The sequence below is a fragment of the Melanotaenia boesemani genome, chromosome 19, assembly GCF_017639745.1.
Source record: "Melanotaenia boesemani isolate fMelBoe1 chromosome 19, fMelBoe1.pri, whole genome shotgun sequence".
Lineage (NCBI taxonomy): Eukaryota > Metazoa > Chordata > Actinopteri > Atheriniformes > Melanotaeniidae > Melanotaenia > Melanotaenia boesemani.
Genome location: NC_055700.1, coordinates 10,147,062 through 10,168,965, shown reverse-complemented (window position 1 = coordinate 10,168,965; position 21,904 = coordinate 10,147,062). Strand labels below are relative to the sequence as shown.

At 38.0% G+C, this 21,904-nt stretch overlaps 1 protein-coding gene across 9 annotated transcripts in view; it reads right to left on the bottom strand.

Moving 5' to 3' along the window:
* Nucleotides 1-21,065, bottom strand: part of rapgef1b (Rap guanine nucleotide exchange factor (GEF) 1b) — a 46,712-nt gene extending 25,647 nt beyond the window's left edge. For 8 of the 9 annotated variants that reach the window (XM_041969718.1, XM_041969723.1, XM_041969724.1 and 5 more), the window contains exon 1: nt 20,764-21,064. In XM_041969718.1, coding sequence (XP_041825652.1) covers nt 20,764-20,791 — 28 coding nt within the window. In that variant the 5' untranslated portion in view covers nt 20,792-21,064. Of the gene's footprint in view, nt 1-20,763 lie in introns of all 9 variants that reach the window. The other variant, XM_041969719.1, reaches the window with a different exon arrangement.
* Nucleotides 21,066-21,904: the final 839 nt, after the last annotated feature.

The following is a 21,904-nucleotide window of genomic DNA, read 5'->3' as shown; positions in this document are numbered from 1 at the left end:
ATATATACATATACATACATATACATACATACATATACATACATATACATACATATATATATATATATATATATATATACATACATATACATACATACATATACATACATATACATACATTATATATATATATATATATATATATATATATATATATATATATATATATATATATATATATATATATATATATATATATATATATATATATATATATATGTGTATGTATAAATAATTAATAATAATAATAATAATAATAAAGGAATTAATTCAAACAAAACATTAGCTGAGATTTGCCACTACTGGCAGATTGATTAGTGGCATTACAACCTGATATACAACAACTACTTTATTTCTCTTTTACCTGTGAGATTAGCTTTAATGTACTTGTCCTGCCATGCACTTCAACACTGAGCAAACAAAATGGATGCCAGATGTTGGTAGTAAATGCAACTGATAAGTAGCGACATATGCTTGTCCAGGTTTGACCAACGATCTGACAGAGTGGCAGACTGATGTAGTTCTTGTTCATTTCAGGTGTGATCTATACAGGACAGCTGGGTGACCCTTCACTGGACCTCCCCCATTAGAAAAAGATGAACACAGGGTTGAAGGATAACAGAGGTCATGCTTCAGGTTACATGCACAGCTGTCACCTCCTCCTGAACCTCTTCTCAGTGAAAGTGTGTGTGTTTATGGACAGGATCTGCCAGACTCAAGAGTGCAACAAGAGTCCCAAAGGTCACTGTGCCAACTGTTGGCGAGACAAGGCAGCACTGGTGGGGGAAATCATTTGTTTACCTTACTTATACTTAACTTTGTTCCCAAAACATGCAGCATAGTAATAATTTCTGTGAATGAATTATAAGAGATTAAATTGATTTGATAAACATCTATTCCAACATCTGACTGCTTTCTTCTAAAAATACATGAAGATTAATTTCACAATTTCTTAAGGCAATAGCTATAATTTGTGTAATTGTAATTTTCTCAATGCTCCTTCTTGCCAGAGAATTTGAGAAAATATGAGAAAGCCAGAAGTGCAACTCTGTATTAAATAATTAGTGCATTGTTTATGCACGACTCCACCTGCAATGAGTTCTTATTGGTCTATAAAAATGACACTGAGTGAATAACTGTCTGCTACACTGTAGTATGACAAATACGGAAGAGCTGAGCCAAGTTATCATTGCTCCACAGGCAAAGCTTGCTGTGGTGCAATAGTGGGAATTTGGAGCCTGAGGCACGTGAGATAACCAGCATGGAGAAAAATGGAGAGGAAAGAGAGAAGTTAAACAGGAAACAGTAAAGAGCTTAGTGAATTATTTATTCTCTTCATTGTAGTGGTTTCTTCCTGCTGGCTGTATTCAGTTTTCAGCAGGAATCCTCATTATATCCTTGGTTTGCAACAGGAAATTTGATGCTTTGTGTCATTGTGTTGGAGGCAAAGCTGCAGCACAAGGATGGCAGAGGAGTGATGAAGTCCTGGTATGGAACATGGTTAACAGCTGATCTGACAAGTATTGGAGGCTCAAGTCCTATGGTGTGTTTTACAGCTTTCAAGCTGTGCCTTTCAGTATACCATTCATCAGTAACCCACAGAGAGACCAACACTATCAAGTCCTTTACTCTTCTGTTATGATTAAGAGAGCTGTCATGTTATTAATTATGGGTGCATTTTAATGCATCTTTTTCTCTGTACAGGACTTCTATGTTTTTCTCATCATGTGACCACTTGTGCTTTCAAAGAAAAGTATTTGTAACCATCCATAATTAATTTGCTCCAAAATATTTTATTAATAAAACAAATTAAATAGATGAGGCCTGTTAACTGGAAGGTTATATTTGCCAACATATTTTCCAGCAGTAAAAAAGAACCAAGAGGAAAACAAATATGTACAGGTCAAGTAGCAGCAAACTTTCCGTAACTGAAGAAAGACCTCAGCATTTTCTGAATCACTCACAAGAACAGCAGAATTTTAACCAACATCCTGCTGATGCGCAGGATGAGCAATAATCAATGAAAATGAGAAGCTATCTGCCATCACCTCTGATAAAATCTGCATTCTGTGGTAACGTGGCACACTATGATGCTCTCAATCTTGATATTTTATTGACGCAGGTATCCCCATGATCTGAAACAAGTCATGACATCATTTAAGAAAGCAGATAGAATAGATGCTTATCTCTGCTCCAAAGTGTGCAACATAACACAAAAACCCTGCTTCTAGGATAAAATAAGGACACTAATTACTAGCAATAAAAGCTGCAGCAGAGTTTGTAATTTGGTTCACCCTTTAAGTTGGGATGAAGTTTTGACATTGCTACTACATCCTTTCCCAGCTGGAAATATGCAATGTGGTTCCTGCTGTCTGTCAAGCTTTGAAAATATTTAAGTTTGACCTCATAGAAACCAAAGTGCTTCCATATGCTAGCTTTAAGCATGTGAATCCATTTGTTAATCCTTTTAGAGCAGGGATCTCACACTCTGGTTCTCAAGGGCCACTGTCCCGCAGGTTTTAGATGCTTTCCTGGTACAACACACCTGATTCAAACGTAATGGATCCAAAAGCTTGCTGTCAAGTTCTACATGCTGACCCATTTATTTGGCCTTCGAGGACTGGAGTGTGAAATCCCTGACTTAGAGTCCTCCTTGTCCACATCTTGATGCATCAATCCTGCATTCTGAGTTTTATCATTTCCCTCACTCCTACCACTTACCAAGTAAACCTCATTCAATGGATGCTAACTGCCCACTCAAGAACCATGTATTCTTTAACACTGAAAGAAAAAAAAAATTACTGCTTTGGCATCTGAACTCAAAAGGATTATTAAAAACTGTATCCAGTTTCTAACCAATGACACAAATTCTAAGTTAGTTAATATTTAAATGAATGCTTAATTTATGTAATAAACTAATTAGCCAAAGTTATTTGTTTTACAAATGCAAAAGATTTAATTTCTTTTATGTTCCTGTTGGAGCATGTCAAAAGTGTGTATTTTGTCTTGTTTTCCTTCTCCTCTGTTGCTATAAAAATCAACCTGAGTTGGTATTTCATACTGTCATCAGCTTTCTCAAACATGCCCTTCGGTACTGTAAAGTAGCATCACCAGCCATGGGTCAATGGTTGGGAGTAAATATCAGTGTGGTGATGGAGGAGGCATGCTAGGTTGCATGGGAACAGACGACCTAGTCAACCATGATTAACAGAGCGTGCCCACACAGTAAAGGCGATCTATAATGCAGATCCATATTACAAAACAGAAAATCAGATCTATAACTGCTTGGTGAGATTATGTTTGGTCATTTGCTTTAGGACTGTGTGGAACATGGAGATGTGAAGAGTTTTGTGCAATCTTCCATGACACAGTAGACTGAATGATAACACAATAATTAAATGGAAATTCCCACTCTGTAAAAGAGTAATCATTATCTTTATGACTCAAGAGATGGCATTTTGAGATAAAAAAGAAAGTCCTCAAGTACTTCCTCACTATTTTGTCACTTTAGAGTTGTAAGTACAGCTTATGAATCTTTTAAAAAAAGAATAAAGAAACAAAAAGGTAGATGCTCTCTTAGTTACAATTTTATAAATCACATAAATGCACCACTCCTCACTTCTGTGTAAAGATTTTCCTTACGGGGAACTGAGATCATGCATAAGGAATGATACAAATATGCAGCTTTAAGCCACAATAAGTAACAAGCAGCACAAACATAAAATACAAAATCCAGCCTCATCTCTTTGTGACACACCTTTTTTTCTGAAGAAATCTGTTTTGTTATTTGTGTTTTTGCTTCTGTTTAATGACTCACTGAAGTCAGCATTCAATCACAGCAATCTGGTAGAGCATCATCTATAGTATGTGCCTTTAGACATGCTTACGTTATGTTGCATGGGTATTTTACACACTAACTCACACAGCTGTACTGCTACATCTTCGTGGAAGGCAGAAGAGGCAAAAACAAGAGTTACAGTCATAACACAGCTTAAAAAAAACTACTATGTCTGATCTCAAGGCTACTGAGGTTAGAACAAGCTATGCTCAGTTCCTTAATTACAATGCTTTCTGATGAAATGCGGTGATGTTGGGCAGATATGGAGGGCAGTAGGTTAGTATGAGCTCGGCAAAATCCTGCCATGCTACTTGTAATTGAGTTCCTGAGCACAGTGGTTTCTGTTTGACTGACCATGCTCTGCACAGGCCTTTTCATGTGTTAACACACAGGGTGATTTGAGGATATCAAATTAATGACATTAAGGGTAATAGGATGGAATTTCACGTAGCAGCTTGGCACATGCATCGTTATTTGTATTAGTGAAATTATATTATGGAATACACCTGGAATATAACCTGATTATAAGCAGGGTGGATATTAAATTTGATGGTGGCTTCTGGAGCTGGTGTTAGAGCAGAGAGTGAGCCCACCAGGCCTGTGTATTGTGTGGAAGCATCAATGCCTTGTGCAATGACGTATGAAGCCAACAAACTCATCCTCCAAAGGCCTTCATCATTTCTGGAATCGGCTTTCTCTACGCTTCTTTGTGCCTTCCAACCAGTAGTGCAGCTCTAACTTGTGGTCCCTTATCACTAGATCTGTTGTTGGTACCCACACACTTCCTCTCTTCTTGTTTTTGTGTGTTAATGGGGAAGACCAAATTCCTTTAATGCATTTGGACGTCATTTGGAGAAAATAAAAGAATTCAGGCAAATTATTCCAGGAACTTAGATGACACATTATAGCATAATTTGTACTGATAAAACATTTTTGTGCATGCTACTGTATCATACAAAACTGTGCTAGTTGTGGGCTGGGACCGATCTTATAATGTGTGAGAAATAATCGCTGCTCTCTGGCAGGAAGATTGCAAATCGGATGGTTTCAATATGGGTCAACATCTCATTATTGACAGTGGACAAGCTAATGGAACTAGTTCATGGGTGCACTTGGCACAGAGCTTCATTGGGGTTTCATTGAAAGCTATGCAGCAAGCCCTGAGGTCTAGCTGGCTCAATTGTTCTATGAACAACTGACATGCACAAGCGTTAACACAAGCATTCACATCAGCGACAGAAACAAGCAAGCATACAAAGAATCCCTCTAAACTATTCAACCACAAGTAAAAAACTGCAGCAGGGGGATAACTTGGTTTCAATGGCATTCACCACAAATAGAACATAGACTACGGCACATGAGCTGGAAGCTTTTGATGCCCATTATCACCTAAAAAAGAAAAGAAAACCAAAAAAAAAATAAATAAAAAAAAAATAAACACACACTTGTCACAAGGTTTAGACTAAAGCCAACCAACACATTTCCCAGTTAAATGCAGAGTTTAAATTTCTCCAACACCTCAGTATTAAAGATATAAACTACAATTTGCAAATATTCTTAGACATAATTCAAGCAATGGTATGTTGGAAATTTACCTTAAAAAAGACACATGCTTTTTTCACAACTTTACAGAATTTCTTGAGGATTTATTGAAATTAATGTGACAGGCTTTGGTCAAAATTACCACAGAAAGACTACGGCTGGGTATTGTCACTAATGTCCTGGATTGATTAGATTCACAACAGCTTTTTTCGATTAAATTCAATTCGATTCAAAAGTGATTCATTTATAGCTAATTGTGTAACACCACCTTTTTTTCTTGAAGATTAAAGATAAGTATTTTTTATAAAACACTGAGTGCATTTATGTGATAATCAAAACCAGTTGTGTGGGACTGATCAGATTACTGTAATAGTCTGATCTGACACATCTACATTTATTTCTGAAATACCATAACAATACCGTGTTTCCCCGGATTCAGAGCTAAAATTGCTGTGATAAATGTCCTGATGAAGCAGTTTTATTCTGTTGAGTCGCTCTAAATATTCCTAAAGTTCATATCTCAGATATTGTGTTGATGTTAATGAAACCTACTAAAGATCCATTTAAAGTCATAAAACGACACAGAAATTTCTACAATGATGTAGATTCAGCTTGCTCAGCTGTGCGCGTTCCCGTGACGACCGTGATGCTACACCGGAGCAAGAGAAATACTCCATCCGCTCACTGGAGCAAAATGCTTCCATCTTCAGCTGCCTAAAAGAATGTAGAAAACGCTCATATTTTTGTCTGATTTTCAGCTGGTTGGCGTGTTTTCCAACCCATGCACTCTGTCCTCTGACAGAAACCTGTGTGTGCGCACATGTGTCTGAGTGTGTGTGCTCACTGCCGTAGACACAGAGAGCAATTATGACATGTGGTCATGTAAATCAGATAAATAGCATCAGACTGTTTACTTTTGATAAAAGGATGAAGTGTAAACCAGTTCTAGAGGAAATGTGACATAATTTTGTGGTGACATCACTTCCTGTTGTGGAACATGGCAGCGCCCGCGGTCTTAGCATTAGCTCCTAATATTAGAGCCTGCGGTCTCCAATCAATCTCCAAGTTTTATGAAACGATAATGAATTTATTTAATTTGATTCGATTCTGCAATGGACTGGTGACCGGTCCAGGCTGTACCCTGCCTCTCACCTGGTAAATGCTGGGTTAGGCTTCAGCTTCCCCACGACCCTTAATGGACGAAGCGGTATAGAAGATAGATGGATGGATGGATGGATTCAAATCGATAATCAATTTTTTTAAATCTAGCCCTAAGAAAGACAGTTCAAAAGTCTCTTTCATGAATTTATACATCAGCTCAGAGTTCTGCGTCGGACCAATTTTAACCAAACCCGTTACCACCGGACATCTCCCTGTGAAATCTGGACAAGAGGTTGAATGTTGTCATTTACAATAGAAAAGGAAAAGACAACAAAACAGTAAATATATTTGAAGGTTTTAAGCAAAACATACTCTTAACATTTTATTTTAATGTGAATAATATTGCACTCAACCACTAGGCTCCTACCTATGATCTGTTATTTTGCCACTTGGGGGGGGCTTTATTAATTTGATTTGGAGATTGCAGTGCATAAACAAGATATCATCCACCATCCCTGGTTTCAGCAGGATTCTTCGTTCCTGAATCACATAAGCAGCAGCAGAAAAATCTTTCTCATTGGCTGCTCTGGACACCACGATGGTGAGAACATTCCTTGAAGTAAGTGCAAGGTTTGGAAATACTCTTGCAGGGCTTCACAATAAAGGTGCCCCCAGCAGCTAATAAGTAAAACACTATTCATGTCCTCAAAAATTAGAAAGAAAAAAGGAGAAAAAAAAATCATATTCTCACCCATGATGCAAATGTGCTAAATACCCTCCACCCATGAAAGTTATTTAATCCTATGTCATTTTTACACGCAAAACAGCATTTTTTTTACCCGACCCATTACAGAGCTCTGCATCAGCTCACACTGACCTGCTCATGGGCCCACAATGAACCACTCACTTCACTCCACACCTCTTTTCTGCAGGTTTTACCTCCTTTTAAACTGTAGGTACTCAAAACTGTTTGAAGTACATTATAATTATATGACAGTGCATAAAGTAAATAACAAGAACCCACAAAAACATGCAGAGCAAACTATCACCTGTCAAACTGAGAGTGAAGAGGGCAAATTAATTCTTTAATATAAATTTTCCGTGTGCAGTTGGTCTTTATTACTATTTTAGGTAAATTGTGTCACAAGTCACATGTTGAACTTGCCAAGGTTGGTTAAATACCACAGTAAGAAACTTTAAGAGTCAACCTGCAGTTTTATGCTCTATGCAAAACTCATGTAGTAATTCCTCCACCTCACACTGACTCCATAAACCCTGGGCTTTGTGTCAGGTCTTTTCTCTGCGTTTAAGAGCTGTTGCTTATATTGGCTACTTTACCCCCAAGTCACCAGACTTATTTTAGCAATGGCACCAACGGCTGAGCTGCCAACGAATCATTAAAAGAAACACACAACAGTCTGGTAGAACATTATAATCTATTTTCTGCTTGTAGTTTAGTGAAAAATTACCCGATCATAGGAGTGGCAAAGCAAACAGTGAAAGCAAAACCGTTTCAACAGTTTCATGGCCTGATCTTGACGTTTGGGTGGACATAAAAATGAGAAAGCTTAACAAAATCAGAAACGTATGAGTTAAAAACACTTAAAACATGGTTACAAGTTAGAAAAGACCTCAGACTCCTACTGTGAGTATCTAGAGCAGTGAGGATCACACACAACAATGCTTTTCTACCATGTAAACTAGACAGGTTTTAAAAATATGAAGAGGCAGGTCTGCAATAAATTATGTTCACTACCATCAAAATTAGAACACTTTCTTATGCTGGCAATTAAGACCTATCAAAATAAATTTATTCCACACATATACAACGTCTTTAAAGGAAACTAAAACCGATAATGTCAGACAATAACAAAGCAAAATGGGAATTAGAGACAAATGTCATTATTCCAGCCAAAGACTGGACTCGATCCTATAAGAAGGGACACACAATAACAAATAGCACCATGTGGATTGGAAAAACATTTAAAAGGAAATCAAACTACATATGTCTGAATATAGACTTATGCTTTGAACCATTTGTTTTTATACCTGGAAACTTACCAAAAGATATTAAAACTGTAACAACAGCTTTGCGATCAAAAGTCCTTCTTTTGATTGCTGGAAAAATGATAACAGTGTCTTTGCTCAGGCTCCGGCCCCTAATAATTGCACAATGGTAATAAAAAGTTAGACGTTTGTACTATAGAATTAGATTACTGCTAAACTACATTTAAAAACCAAGACCTTCTTGGATCTTTAGTCACCAGTAAATTCATACTTGCCACTTAACATAAAAAGATAAATGAGAGGTATATAAATGGATATGTATGTGTGCACTTATACATGTATGCCTCTGATCTATCTAGACCCCTCCCGTTATGATCGAATGAACAGCAAGACATGAATCACTACATGTATACTTGGTGAGCTGGATTACTAGGAAAAACTTCTTATTTTGGTTCACTGGAAATGTACAGACACTGGTTGGATGATGTCATCTTTGTACAACTGAAATCAAGTTTTTAGAGAAAGCTGGTTTATTCCACTCTGAGCTGAACTGGTTGTTGATTTGATAGTAACCACAGTAACCCAGTTAACAAAATGATCAGAAAAGATGGTAAAGAAGAGCGAATCTGGACCTAGCTTTGGCTAAGTGGTAAAAAACTTTGTGAAAAGTTTGTAAGACATACTTCTTTACTTTGAATTGGAATGAATTTCCAGTTTCGTTACCCAAAACGAAGCAGACTTTCTAAGCAAACAGACTTTGAATCATATCAAAAGGCTGGTGTGAATGTGCCCCAAGGTAGCTTATAAATTACAGTCCAAACCTGTAAGGGGTCTAAAGTTAAATTCTAAAAACATTTTTCCCTCAAACACAAATTTTAAACGTTTACCAAAATGAATCCCTTATATTTATCATTTGATGTTTTTCTTCATCTTATTTAAAAAGAAAAAAAAAAAATTGGGACAAGTGATTGTTGGCCAAAACATGTAGAATGATGAAATCAGATGCAAGTTTATTGATTTCCTTTCCAAACATTATGAAGACCAAATAATGAGCTGAGAATTAATAAATGGATAAAAATAAAAAATGCATCCCTGTCCTGAGAAGGCTACAACAATGAGTGGCAAACATTAACCAAATTTCACTCAAAGGGCGCCATACGCTTGTCTGATGCAAAGTGTTAAAAATGGGAAATCACAACACACACATATACACACCATCCTGGGTACCCCTCCTGTTCCTTCCCTACTGACGCCAAAGCCATTGGTATGATTTCCTGTCCCCTGTCTCCATCGTTAAGAGCCACTCCCTCTTTTCAGTCCAGACCAGCCAGGACTCAACATCTGTTTCTCCAACTTCCCATCTAGCAACGTACCTCATTTAGCAGAACCAGTCACCGACAGAAACCTACACAAGACAAAGAACCTTCCAGTGAAACACAACCACCTGACATGAACAGACTTAAAGCAACCAGATCCTTCAGGTGACCTTGTGGTTACAGCGATTTGCTGCATTTTCTTTTTTAGCATACTTCACAGCTTAAAGTAAATCTTTCAGTAGTGAGAACATGTTGGCTGACAGGCAGCAGGTTCACCTTGGGTAAAACCAACAGACTGAAGGACCACAAAGTGCTATAAATACCCAGCTTGTCAGTATCTGTAACATCAAGCAGCATCAGAAGAGACACTGTGACATATAAAAGAAAAACAACCCTCAAAATACTGAGTTGAATTCAGAGTCCTCAGTGATCAAGCAGCTGTTTGCCAAGAGAACACAATGCAAACAAGCACTATAAAGCACTTGAGATAGGATACTGATCCTACACACAGACAAACAGCCACAAGGGAACCAATCACTTCACTGCTGAGTGCAAGACAGAGACAGATACAGAGAGACAGCAGCAGAGGCAACAGTAAATGGCCTCAAGCAGTGAGGAATGGTACCACTCTCCTCCTGTAGAGTGCTGTACAAAGCTGATCTTGTCTGTACAGCAGGGTACTTGTTATCCTCTTGACACTCTGTGCACAAACTCGGCATTGGGCTGGACGGACAGACAGACGCCACATAATACAATGAATAATACATTTTAAAGTTCAAATTCCCTGTTGCAAGCTGAACTCTGCATTTTTCACAGCTTCACTAGAAAAATAGGCTTGGATGAAAGATTGTCACAAAATCAAAACTCATCTTCACATATTCACAAAGTTAAGCAGCAGTTGTTTATAACAATGTCAAAGAAGAAGCACTTTGTGTTACAGATTATGATTAAGTTAATGTTCACACTTCGGCTCCTCCTGTCTGGGGTGGAGCTGACAGTGGCATTCAAGAAATACAGAGAAAGAAAAAGTAACAGTCAGGCTGTGGCACTTTATGCAGAACTGATTGTTTTACAGCAAATATGAAAAAAGCTGTTTAAATTCATTGCTACTTTTTGTAGACTTTGCACTTTTAACTGACTACACATTGACAGTTTAATGTGTGAACCTAAAAACATCTTAAACACAGCAAAAAAAGAGAACCCAGAAAAATACAGGTAGAGGGCAGCATTTTAGAAAAATGCCCCACCACACACTGATAGATGGTTATAAGACATGATCAGCTCTTTTCACACATAAGCTTTGTTTATGGCACTTAAAAAGATATTACTGTGAACTTGCAAGTGCTCTTATTTAGTATTTTACATGTGCAAAACAGCTAGTGATTAGGGCCGGAACGACTGATCGGGTGGCAGATTAAATCTTAACCTTTTCAAAATAATCATCATCGGCTGGAGTTTTGCCGATTAAATGCTGATATATTCTTAATTTATCATAAAACAGTAAATGCTGTTAAGTGTCGGAGTCGTGAGAATGATGTTGTTGCGCTGTTTGCCCAATAGATGGAGCTCTGATTCCAATCCTCAGCTACAGGAATAAGATACAACCAGGCAACATAACAGGAGTGGGCATAGTGGAGCTTGCCAACAGGTAAGCTTATAATGACGTTGTGAAATTAAGAATGACTCAACATGTCTCCAGTTTCAGTTTAACTCTGTCATGTGTCATGATAGTGACTCATGGTTCAATGCACCGGTCATGCTTTTCATTTACGTTGCATTGCTAAAGTTGTGCTAACCTAGCTGAAGATACTCCCTGTCTATTTATGTTAGCAATAAAGTTGCTGTATTTATTTTAACCTAGCATAGCGTTAGCTAAAATCTTAAAAGCCACAAGGCAACTGGTGAAAAAACTGTACAAAATGTTTAAGAATACATAGCGACCGTTAATCACTTCGTCAACTGCGTGTCGATTTGAGGAGCAATGTGAACACAGAGAGGAAAAGTTAAAATGATTAACATTACACTCCGTCTTCAGCAACCGTAATGATGTCACGTTTTACTTTGTCAGAAAATACTAGAACGTGACACAGACTGTAAACAGAAACTCTCTGTGGGTGTTGTTGTGGGGTAACATAAGAGCCAGACTATTTGTGACCATTATACAAATGCAACTGTGTCAAAGATGACATGTTTTCACATCTGAGAAAAGGCGTCTGGTTTTTATTTTGGTTCATATGAGTCATGAATTCATGGCAAAGGAATTATAATAGTATATAATTATTGTAATATAAAGATTATATAAATCCTATCCTATTATATAAATGCTTTGTTACATGTTTTTGTACTTGAAAATTCCTCTCTGTTGTTAAGTTAAACAGTAAAATATTTGCCTGCACTTAATATATTTGTTATTGTAAGCGTTGAGACCAAAAGAGGGGTTCAATAAATATTTTTTTAATTAATAATGAGATTATCAGTTATAAAAATTTTTCTGCCAAATATTGGAATCTGTATTGGACAAAAAAATTCATATTAGTCAGGCCAAGAGTCAAGGTAAAAATTGTAAATCACACAACTGGAAAAAAAGGCACAGACAAAATTAATATTAAAATACTATGAAGAAAAGGATGATGAGTTTATTGCATTATGCTGTGCTCATCTTTGCCTTCACTTCCAGCTGTGAGTAAACAACAGAAGATACTGGCAAGAACTCCTCAAACAACTAAATAATTGTTTCATAGAAAGATTAATTAAATAAAGTGTTGTTGCAAAAAATTATGTGGATCTTAAATGAATATGACTTGAATATTATATTTTGTATATTATAGTTCCCTTAGAACCTCATGAATTGACAGAGTTACACACTTTGCTGCCATTTAAAAAGCGCATTCACCCTTTGAGGATGAGGAGAAGCATCCAAGAAGAAGTGGGTCAGGCTGACACAATCCAATAGTAAGTCTCACTTTGCCCAAGGGGCTACAGACTCAGTCAGTCACTGATGAAGTAAACATCATGTGTGTCACGATACAAGCTTATCATTTACCGTTTTGGTTATGATAAAAAGGAATCAAGCCCCAGTTCCTCCTGCTCACCCCAATCTAGTAGTCTAGCTATTTAAATACTCCCACACCCTTATTGACTGGCTACGTGGCTTCCATGAACACCATCGGAAAAGGGGCACCTTATCCTTGCAGAAGACAAGAGTAGAGCCAAAAGGGAGGGGGGTTGTAACTGGGTCCAAAACAAGGTTTCACAATCAGGGCTGCACCCAACTAAGCAAGCACACATACACATTGACACAAACTCATATCTGCCTTGACAACAACAGTGACTCTTTTGCTAGCAATGTCAACTTCTCTCTCCATTCCTGATTTAGACTGGTGTTGGAAACTGGCAGCAACTGTGGGACATCCCCTTTATTGTATGCCAGCTCACTGACCCAGCCAGGTCACTTGGGGTTCGCAATGATCTAACAAACATAACCACATACAGGCCCAACCTGATCCAAAACCTTTGTCTTCATCACCACAGTTTCCGCAATATGATTGTTGCTTTGAGAAATATTAATACCCATAACTATTTCTGCTCTGTCCCTGCCGATCACCTAACTTTGACATGACTTTGAGTTCTTAAAAAAACAAATGCAGACAGGTTGGATTATTCTTCAGCCTTAGTGTTATCAAGTATTGTATGTGTAGTGCATGTAATATAAAAGTAAGTGAGCAGAAAACAATATGTTTGATTTCTTGGTTTGAAACTAGACACAGTATTGTAGATTAGGTTAATATATTTGAAACACTGTCATGTGAAAGTGAATAACAAAACATTCACAACAAGTATTATATAGTAAAATACCAAAACAGGTGTTTCAATATCTAAGCAAACAGAAACGTAAGTGCTGTCAAAAATCACTGGAAAACAAGAACTGAAAGGTTGTCACAGGCTATGTTCTGAATTTCACCAGTGGTTCTCAGAACATCTATGTTTACTTTTAGCACCTTCTTACAAACTTTACCATCACATCTCTTCACTAGATGCAATTACCTTACATCAGTATGAAAAGATAGAACAACTCCAAGGCTTGGAGCCAGTAAGTATCTGTTATTAAACATAACTGCACTTTAGCAAAAAGCTGTATGCACTGAAAAAAAGAGCAATGCAATTAATATTTAATGTATTTTTATATGTTTTAAAAGTTTAGTCAAATTGTACTTTTGTAGTTTTTAATGTAGTTTTCTTTCAGCAGAATTTCATTACATATGCCTGTAAAAAGTGGAAGGAGGTAAAAGGATGGGCCCATGACATATGGAATAAAACTTGGGGGAGAATTGTGCTCTCTAAGTTTCCTGGGGTAAAACAAACTGCAAAGTCTCTGCAGCTTTGCCAGCTCATCTAAAGCTGCACTAACACGTCCTGATCTGTAACACCATTCAGTGCATCTGTTTGAAACATATTACTAACCCCACACATCCCCACAGAGAGCCAGCATGGCTACTGGGACTGAGCAGACAAGCCAGACAGACAATGCTCAAAACCATGCAAACACTGACTCTACTAAGCTAAAATGAACAGATTTATTGGGCTGAGCACACCATAGACTGTTTTCAAAACAAGGTATTATGGCAATCTGCACTGTGTAATTACACAATGATAGACTCAACTACCTTGATTAAGGAGCTTCTTTGTGCAACCAGCTCACCAGGATGGATCACTTCACACAGCATAATGGGGAAACACAAGCTCACAACAAACATTAATAAATCAAGTAGAATTATCCCTGAAGCGTAGGTCAACAAACATGCTCAGCTACCATGGTGAAGCTAAGCAGGGAGCGTAGTGTAACCAATGACATTTTTTTGTATTCTGCAACAGGATTAAAACCCCTGGAATCCAGGAATGCCGGAAGATCCTCACCTGTTGAGCCAGGTTAGGGTAGCTATGGCTTCCTGTCTACGAATCTGGATGTGATAAAGCAAAGAAGCAGCCTGTGATAGAAGGCCTGCATATCAACCTCCTCAAGCTGAATCCACCCAAGGCATCAGTGGAGCAAATGAGCACTTTTCATAAAGCCACATGACACAAAAAGCACAGTGAGGAATGTCTCATGCATTTCATTTTGCCAGTGAGCCCATTTTACTTGAAAGCTCCAAAACTGGCAACAGCAGTCTTAAACAAATAAGTACACAACCTTCAAAACAATGAGTTTGCGTTAATTTCATAAAAACTGTTGCATAAATGGATATGATACAACTGTCCAAGTGAAACACAGTTTAGGAAATACTTTTTGTCGAAAGCCTTGTAAACCTTCATGTACTTTTTTTTTAATATATGTCTGTTTATTGGAGCAAATAATATCAATAAATAAATGTATATCCCATTTTTTCCCATTCTGGTCATTTATATCTAAATAGAATCCAAATTACTAAACAACTTTTCCCCAGTTTCCAGACTTTGTTTACTCAACAGCAATATATAATAATCATTTCATTTACATGAAATCTGCATAAATCATAAGTAGTGTGTATAATGGAGTTGTCTTTACCTGTGTCCTCATCTAGATCTCCCTGTAGAGAGGAGTCTGTATCCTCTGAGGACACTTGACTCTTCCAGTTTATATTTCCCATTCAAGAGGCCTTAGTCCACACAATGATCGGTCCAGACGATATTGATGGTTACACTTTCTGTATGCTGAGACTTGTTGGTCAGGCTTGTGAAACTGCTGAGAGTTAGTCATAAACTATCTGGTCATCATGAACATTCACACTTGACTCATTCACATTACACTTACATGTTACTTTGGAGGAAAGATCCATAAATAGCGCTGACAAAATTAAAGAGGAACTGAAAAGCAAGCTCTTTTTTTAAATCAGTAGTTTCTAAAAATAAAAATAAATGCTCTTGCAAAAAAAGGAGAGAAAAAGTCCCATAATCCTAGTCAAGGTCTGAGGGAAACACTGAAAGGTGTAATCAGTAGTCCTGCAGAGGGTCCAACCTCCAGTAACCTGGATTGAGGACATAACCAACAGACCTGGGGAAATGAGCAGGCCACCTGCAGGAATAAACGACCTGCTCTCGAGCATGTAGGTCAACACACAGCAGTGAGCCCAAATGAAGCATAATGTTAACAACACTTCTGAAAACACAGTCTCAAGCATAGACAGAAGTTGAGATATAAATATGACCCGCAAATAGATCTTGTATTGAGTTACATAAGAGAACTCTGAAAGCAATCCCGTCTTTAGTTCCTTGGATGATGATGCTGAAGATGCTGAAGGCAGAACAGCATTGAAAATATTCATGTTACAAAGGCCTGATTGCCTTCACAGATACAGCCTTCCACTTCTCATCGATTGCCTCTGCCCGGTCATTACCATACGTGTAATCCATCCTTTCTCTACCTTATTCTCCTTCTATGCAGAGACTTAATTCCTCTCAGCACTCCACCTTTCTCCACCCTTCTGTCTTTTTCTAAGCTCCATTCCCTCCCCCTTTTTGTTTTCCCATACAGAGAACACACACAAAAAAAATCTAATTACACCACAGCTAAACCTATAGAGGAACAGCAGGCCTCTCATTCTGTGGTAGAGGGAGGGTAGAATGCTTGCTCCCATCAAACCTCAAAATTGCAGCATGTCAAACCAGGACTTAGAACTTGCCCTGTGCAACAGTGGGATCACTCATCAGCAATGTGGGCAAACCAAATTGTCTGGAGAAACCTTTTGTAATCAGAACAACTTTAGCTCTTGCTCAGAGTTCTGGTGACTAAAGCATGCATGGCTTGCTATTTCTGTACATCACACCAGAGGATATTTCAGTCTGAAGCATTGCAGTCATCACATCACAAACGCAAAGCCACCTAAATAACTTACACTTTAGCGTTAACTCTAGGAATGCTTGAGAGTAAACTCTTTGCATTGCAGCTAAAGTCATTCATTGGTAAACACAAAGATACACACTCCCACACTATGCAGGGGGGCAGGAAGTCTAAAATAAGAAGTTGATAGATCAGTTCCGCTGTGGCTGGTTACTACCATTGACTGTCCAGTCAGAGAAGAGTTCACAAGCTAATTATAAAACAGTGCTACTCCCACGATTTTGTTACCAACCCTGACGTGCCAAAAACGATGGTGTCACAATTTTAGTCCCTAACGGGAAAATAAAAACACAAGTTTTCCAACAGTGATAGTGAAATAAAGAAGCTTAATAATTACAGAAATTAGTAAGAAACAAGCCTATAAATTGCCTAACTAAATTAATCTGCACTACAAGCCAATATTTTAATGATAATCTAACAATACACACTATGTGCAGGTGAAAATGTGCAAAACTTTCATGCATAAGGAGAGTAAGAAAAGATGTAAAGAAAAAAAAAAACTTTGCAGAATTATCATAAAATGTCATCTGACAAAATCAGAATACATTTAAAAATGTTGTGCTGTTGCATGAACATGTTATTTTTATGAAAACAAAAAATCTCCAAAAGTCTTATTGTAACAAGAGGCTACCATCCAACAATGGAGAGTACAGTTCATGCAATTAAATATATATATATATATATAAATAATGAAATAATGGAATTCTAAAAACTAACTAAAAGATTCTAGTAATAATGAAGCTTTCCTGTTTACACAATGTTTCTTTTATGTATTTTCAATATTCAACTTTAAAGAGTTTTTTTTTTTTTTATTTGGTCCCAGTCAAGATTTTGAGTAAGCTAATCTTTTATTATACGGGCGAGTGAATAAATGGTTAAATGCAGATTGTTCAAAGTGAATTCTCATCTGTGAACCTCACAATAATTATGCTACAGCAACACTAAATCCATGTATGTACCAACACACTTCCTTGTCCTCTCTGCTGTCTTTAGCTGAGCTCTGTAAAATCTTTAGAATAACTCCAAAATATACATATATGTGCAGATTTTTTAACTGTATTGTCACTCTTGTCACAAAAATAACAGCAGTAACCACTCTACAATCACACAAAGGCTGAAAGTGTTACTGCAGCTTCCCTATGTAACGCGATGAATAACAGCTGATCTACTGATCTGTGAGGGGGATACTATCTGGAGTGGAAAACCAACTACAGAAAAACAGAAATGAGAAAAGTTGGGTTAAACTCTGACATGTACTGAAAGAAAAAACTTAATGAATACACAGATGGTTTACAAACTGGGTCCAAAATGAAGACCTGTCCAAGGCTAAATGTGAGTAAATTTGGGGTATGACAAATAAATAAAAAACTGAGCTAACAGGCTGAGACTAATGTGAAGCTCCACCATGCCAGCCAAGATGTTAGGGAATCAATTCAGAAGATCTTAATACAACTTAGTGCTTTGAACTCTTCAGTCTGTTGATAATTTTAAGACAAGAAAAACAAGATGAAGTGCACCACTCACCATTATAATCTGCTGAAGGAGGTTCAGAGCAAAGTTGTAATCTATCTAGGATTCTTTTAAGTGATGGCACCAACAGCTAGAGTTTGGAAATCTCTCAGAAAATATCACATGATGCTACTTCACCACCAGTAAAAACAATCATCTAAACTGCAATTTAAAGAACATCATTTACACATTTGTAGTCTTCAACACAAATGTATGGTTTGTTAAATGTAGATAGAAATGTAGATAAGTTAGTTAAATTTTAAATAGTTTAAAAATCGAAACAGCAATGTACAAAGAGAAGTGCAATAGTAATCGTTATCAATAGAAAGCGAGATAGAGATACCTAGAGCTGTTAAGATGAGGTGACACAGGTATAATTTAACACATCATGCACACGTAAAAACATTTTTTTAGCTTCTTCAGATTCCAGCTCTAAACACATTTGCTGAATTTTACAGTCAAACAACTCTGGCATCCTCCTGCTTAAAGTCCATACACGTTATAGCTAACTAAAAACACACTCCCAAATTTCCATTTTTTTCCACCCAGTTCATTTCCCTAAGGAAAGCAATGAGATGCAAGTCTGACTGTCAGCTGCTCTTAGTTTTTGGGCAACAACACATAACACTGAATGTGTTTTTGGATAACAGTGCAGGCTGCCTGAGCGGTGAAGTCATGCGGGTCTGTATTGAGTGGGCTTCGGTGCTACAACAGATAAATCCACCACATACTTCATCTCAGATATAGCATCCTTAACTCCACACAACAGGTAACACTGTGGGGTGTTCACCTCCCTGGAGAGGAAAATGCAGTGACTTTGGGACCCTGTAACCATGATGATTAGGGAGTATGTTGATGCAGCTGGTGAATCTAGCTATATCTCTACTGCTGGAGCCTGGCATCCATGTATGCATGGCTAGACCTACACAAACTGTGTGCTACGGTAAGCATATCACAATCTTAAACTTAACCCATGAACATAACTATGTGCAAAAATCTTCACACCTCATTATTTTGCTCATCAAGGCACAAGCTGAATCCACTATCACCTGTAAGGTTTTAACACTGGCTCCCTTGGTGAAGTCCCCAAAAATGACCTTTACAAAATTTATTTCCAGTCCTTCTACACACTCTCTTCTCTTTTTGAGGAAAAGTTTTTCGACATTCAGGTTCTTGCTGCTGCAGGGAGCTTTTTAGTGCTGTTAAGTCTGCCAGCTCTTTCTCCTGCAAGCCAGTGTAAAAGTACAAAAATGCCATATATTAGAAATGGTCACAATAAAGGAAACTTACATATACAGATCTGTATGAACGGTAGCAACTTACAACCAAAAATTTCATCAACTTATTTTAACATTATTTCTATAGTGTCACAAAAACGAACATGGCCTAAACTCCAAAAATGACAAATGTGCAGCATATCAGTGACCCCTTAAAATGCCACCTCTTGAAGAGGATGGAGATGCAATAGATTAGTAATGTATGTATCTGAAGCAGAATCCTCAAAAACGTCCCTGCCTCTGAGTTTTATTTAGTTGTGACCATATGTAGTCATCTGTCTTGAAGACACGCAAGGAATCGGAAACTTTTACGCCTCTGAGGAATGACTGAGCTGGTGGAGGATGACACTCCCTCCCCGCCTGTTACTAGGGCTCTGCGCTGGTGTCTGTCCATTTACTGCAGGCAACACCGGGCAGAACTGTGTGTTAAGCGAGGCAGGGGGACAACTGGTGGAATGGGATGCAAGTATAACTGGCTGGTATAAAGTTTCCTCCCAAAGGCATTCCCAAGACCACCCTGTTTCTTCTCATACTTTTGCTTCGCACTACTTCATTTGTCTCCTAGTTGCATACAAAATGAGCAACGCAGGCAGACACAAAGAGGGTTACAGCCACGAAAAAGAAAATGCCACGTGCACAATACTGAAATCAACACAACACAAACACACACGGCGGTCTTGGGCGTGAACAACTCCAGTGTAGAAGGTATCAGCGCAGCTAACGTTAGCTATGAAAAGCTAATATTTAGCGGTTGCTAGCTACCCTTATAAACCCGACTCAAATGATGGTTACTGAAGCAGAGACATTTTTCGGGAACCATATGCTGGTTTATTAAAGGGTCTTGACGCGTTTCCTCCCAAATGGAAAGCTGAGATTTGTTCCCAAATGTTACTAGTCCTTTCAAACAACCAAACCATGATAAATATGTGACCACTGAAATCAGACAGAAAGGTGAAACGCCGGTGAAGTCGCATGCCAGCTTTGGGGTGATACTACATTTGTGTTCTATTTTCCAGGCTAGCTAACCCAAGGTACCCAAATCCCGAAATTAGCGTATACCAGCTAGCCGATACAGTGACACTTTATTTTAACTGGGTAGTCGAGAAGGAGCAATCCACGAGGCCCAATTAAACCACCATTTACACTGTACACATTTATCCTGCATTATCCGGACCTCCATAATTCCAGTATTTCTCCATATCCCCCACATTTTATCTATCTGCGCCCCGTTTGAGGAATACTGTTATTCAGTATCCTGAGGTGGAGCAGTGTGGTTGAATCTAGCCAGGCAGGACTTACCGTGCTTGCTCTCTATTTTTCTCGACATTTTCGTAGCCAGCAGCTGTGATCCCACTCGCAGTCCAACAAAACGGTAGCTGCTGCAGACGAGCCTCGCTGTGTGTCTCCTCCGCTTATTCCCTCATTTTCGATAAACGGTTTTGTCCATGAGATGATTCCACTGGATTAATATCACGTATTTATAGGCCACACACATTGGCACGGTCAAAAGATGTCTTAGTCCGTCTCTGGGTAATTTTCACTGGATCCACACACATACAACACGTTCACGTTAATGCCTTGAACCTAGACTCGGGCAGAAAGTCCTCATCCAGAGTAACAGCGCCCCCTTGCGTGAGGAATTAGACATCAATCTGTCAACAAGAGGATGGGCGTTTTTTTTTTTTTTTTAATGTCTTAGAGTTGTAAAAATACTGTTGGGTCTGGTAAATATGGAACAACTATTTAAACGAAATAATGTATTTAAAATGCAATTTTAAAGAAAGCGGTCCAATGGTAAAACAGAGGTAAGGAGTAATCTGAGAGTATCATGTATAATTCTTAAGGTTAATTTGACTTTGACACACAGTAATTGACTTTTACTTTAGTTTGACTCTCAAAACTTGAAGGGAAACACAAGAGTCCCTTACTGGCTGCACTGAGCATTTGATTAGATAACATTGTTTTTGGTAAACTTTTTGTCCCCACTCACCTGGGTACATTTCACCTAACACTTTTTTGAAAACCAGCAGAATTAAAGAGATGAAGAAGAAGAAAGGGGGGAGGATGACTTCTAATTTAACCCTGATTTCACAAGTGCTGACTACTTATTTTGCTCACTTAGTTCTGCACATTGTCCTGGCCATTAAGATGCAACCATCTATATTGTGTCTTTGGCATATCACATAAGCATGCAACACATCTTTTTATGAATAATTGATCTGACTGACAGAACGATCTAAATTCTTTGAGTGATCTGGGTCAGCTTGCACTCTTCTGACACACTCTTCAATGCAGAGGCATACGTTATAATACTGAGATTAGGAATCCTTATATATCATTGGATGTTTATTCCAAACACTGCACAGCTTACCTCAAACTGAGGCCTTGAGTGTTATGATTTGCATTTACACTGCTTCTTGTTATTGCTTGCACAGCAGAA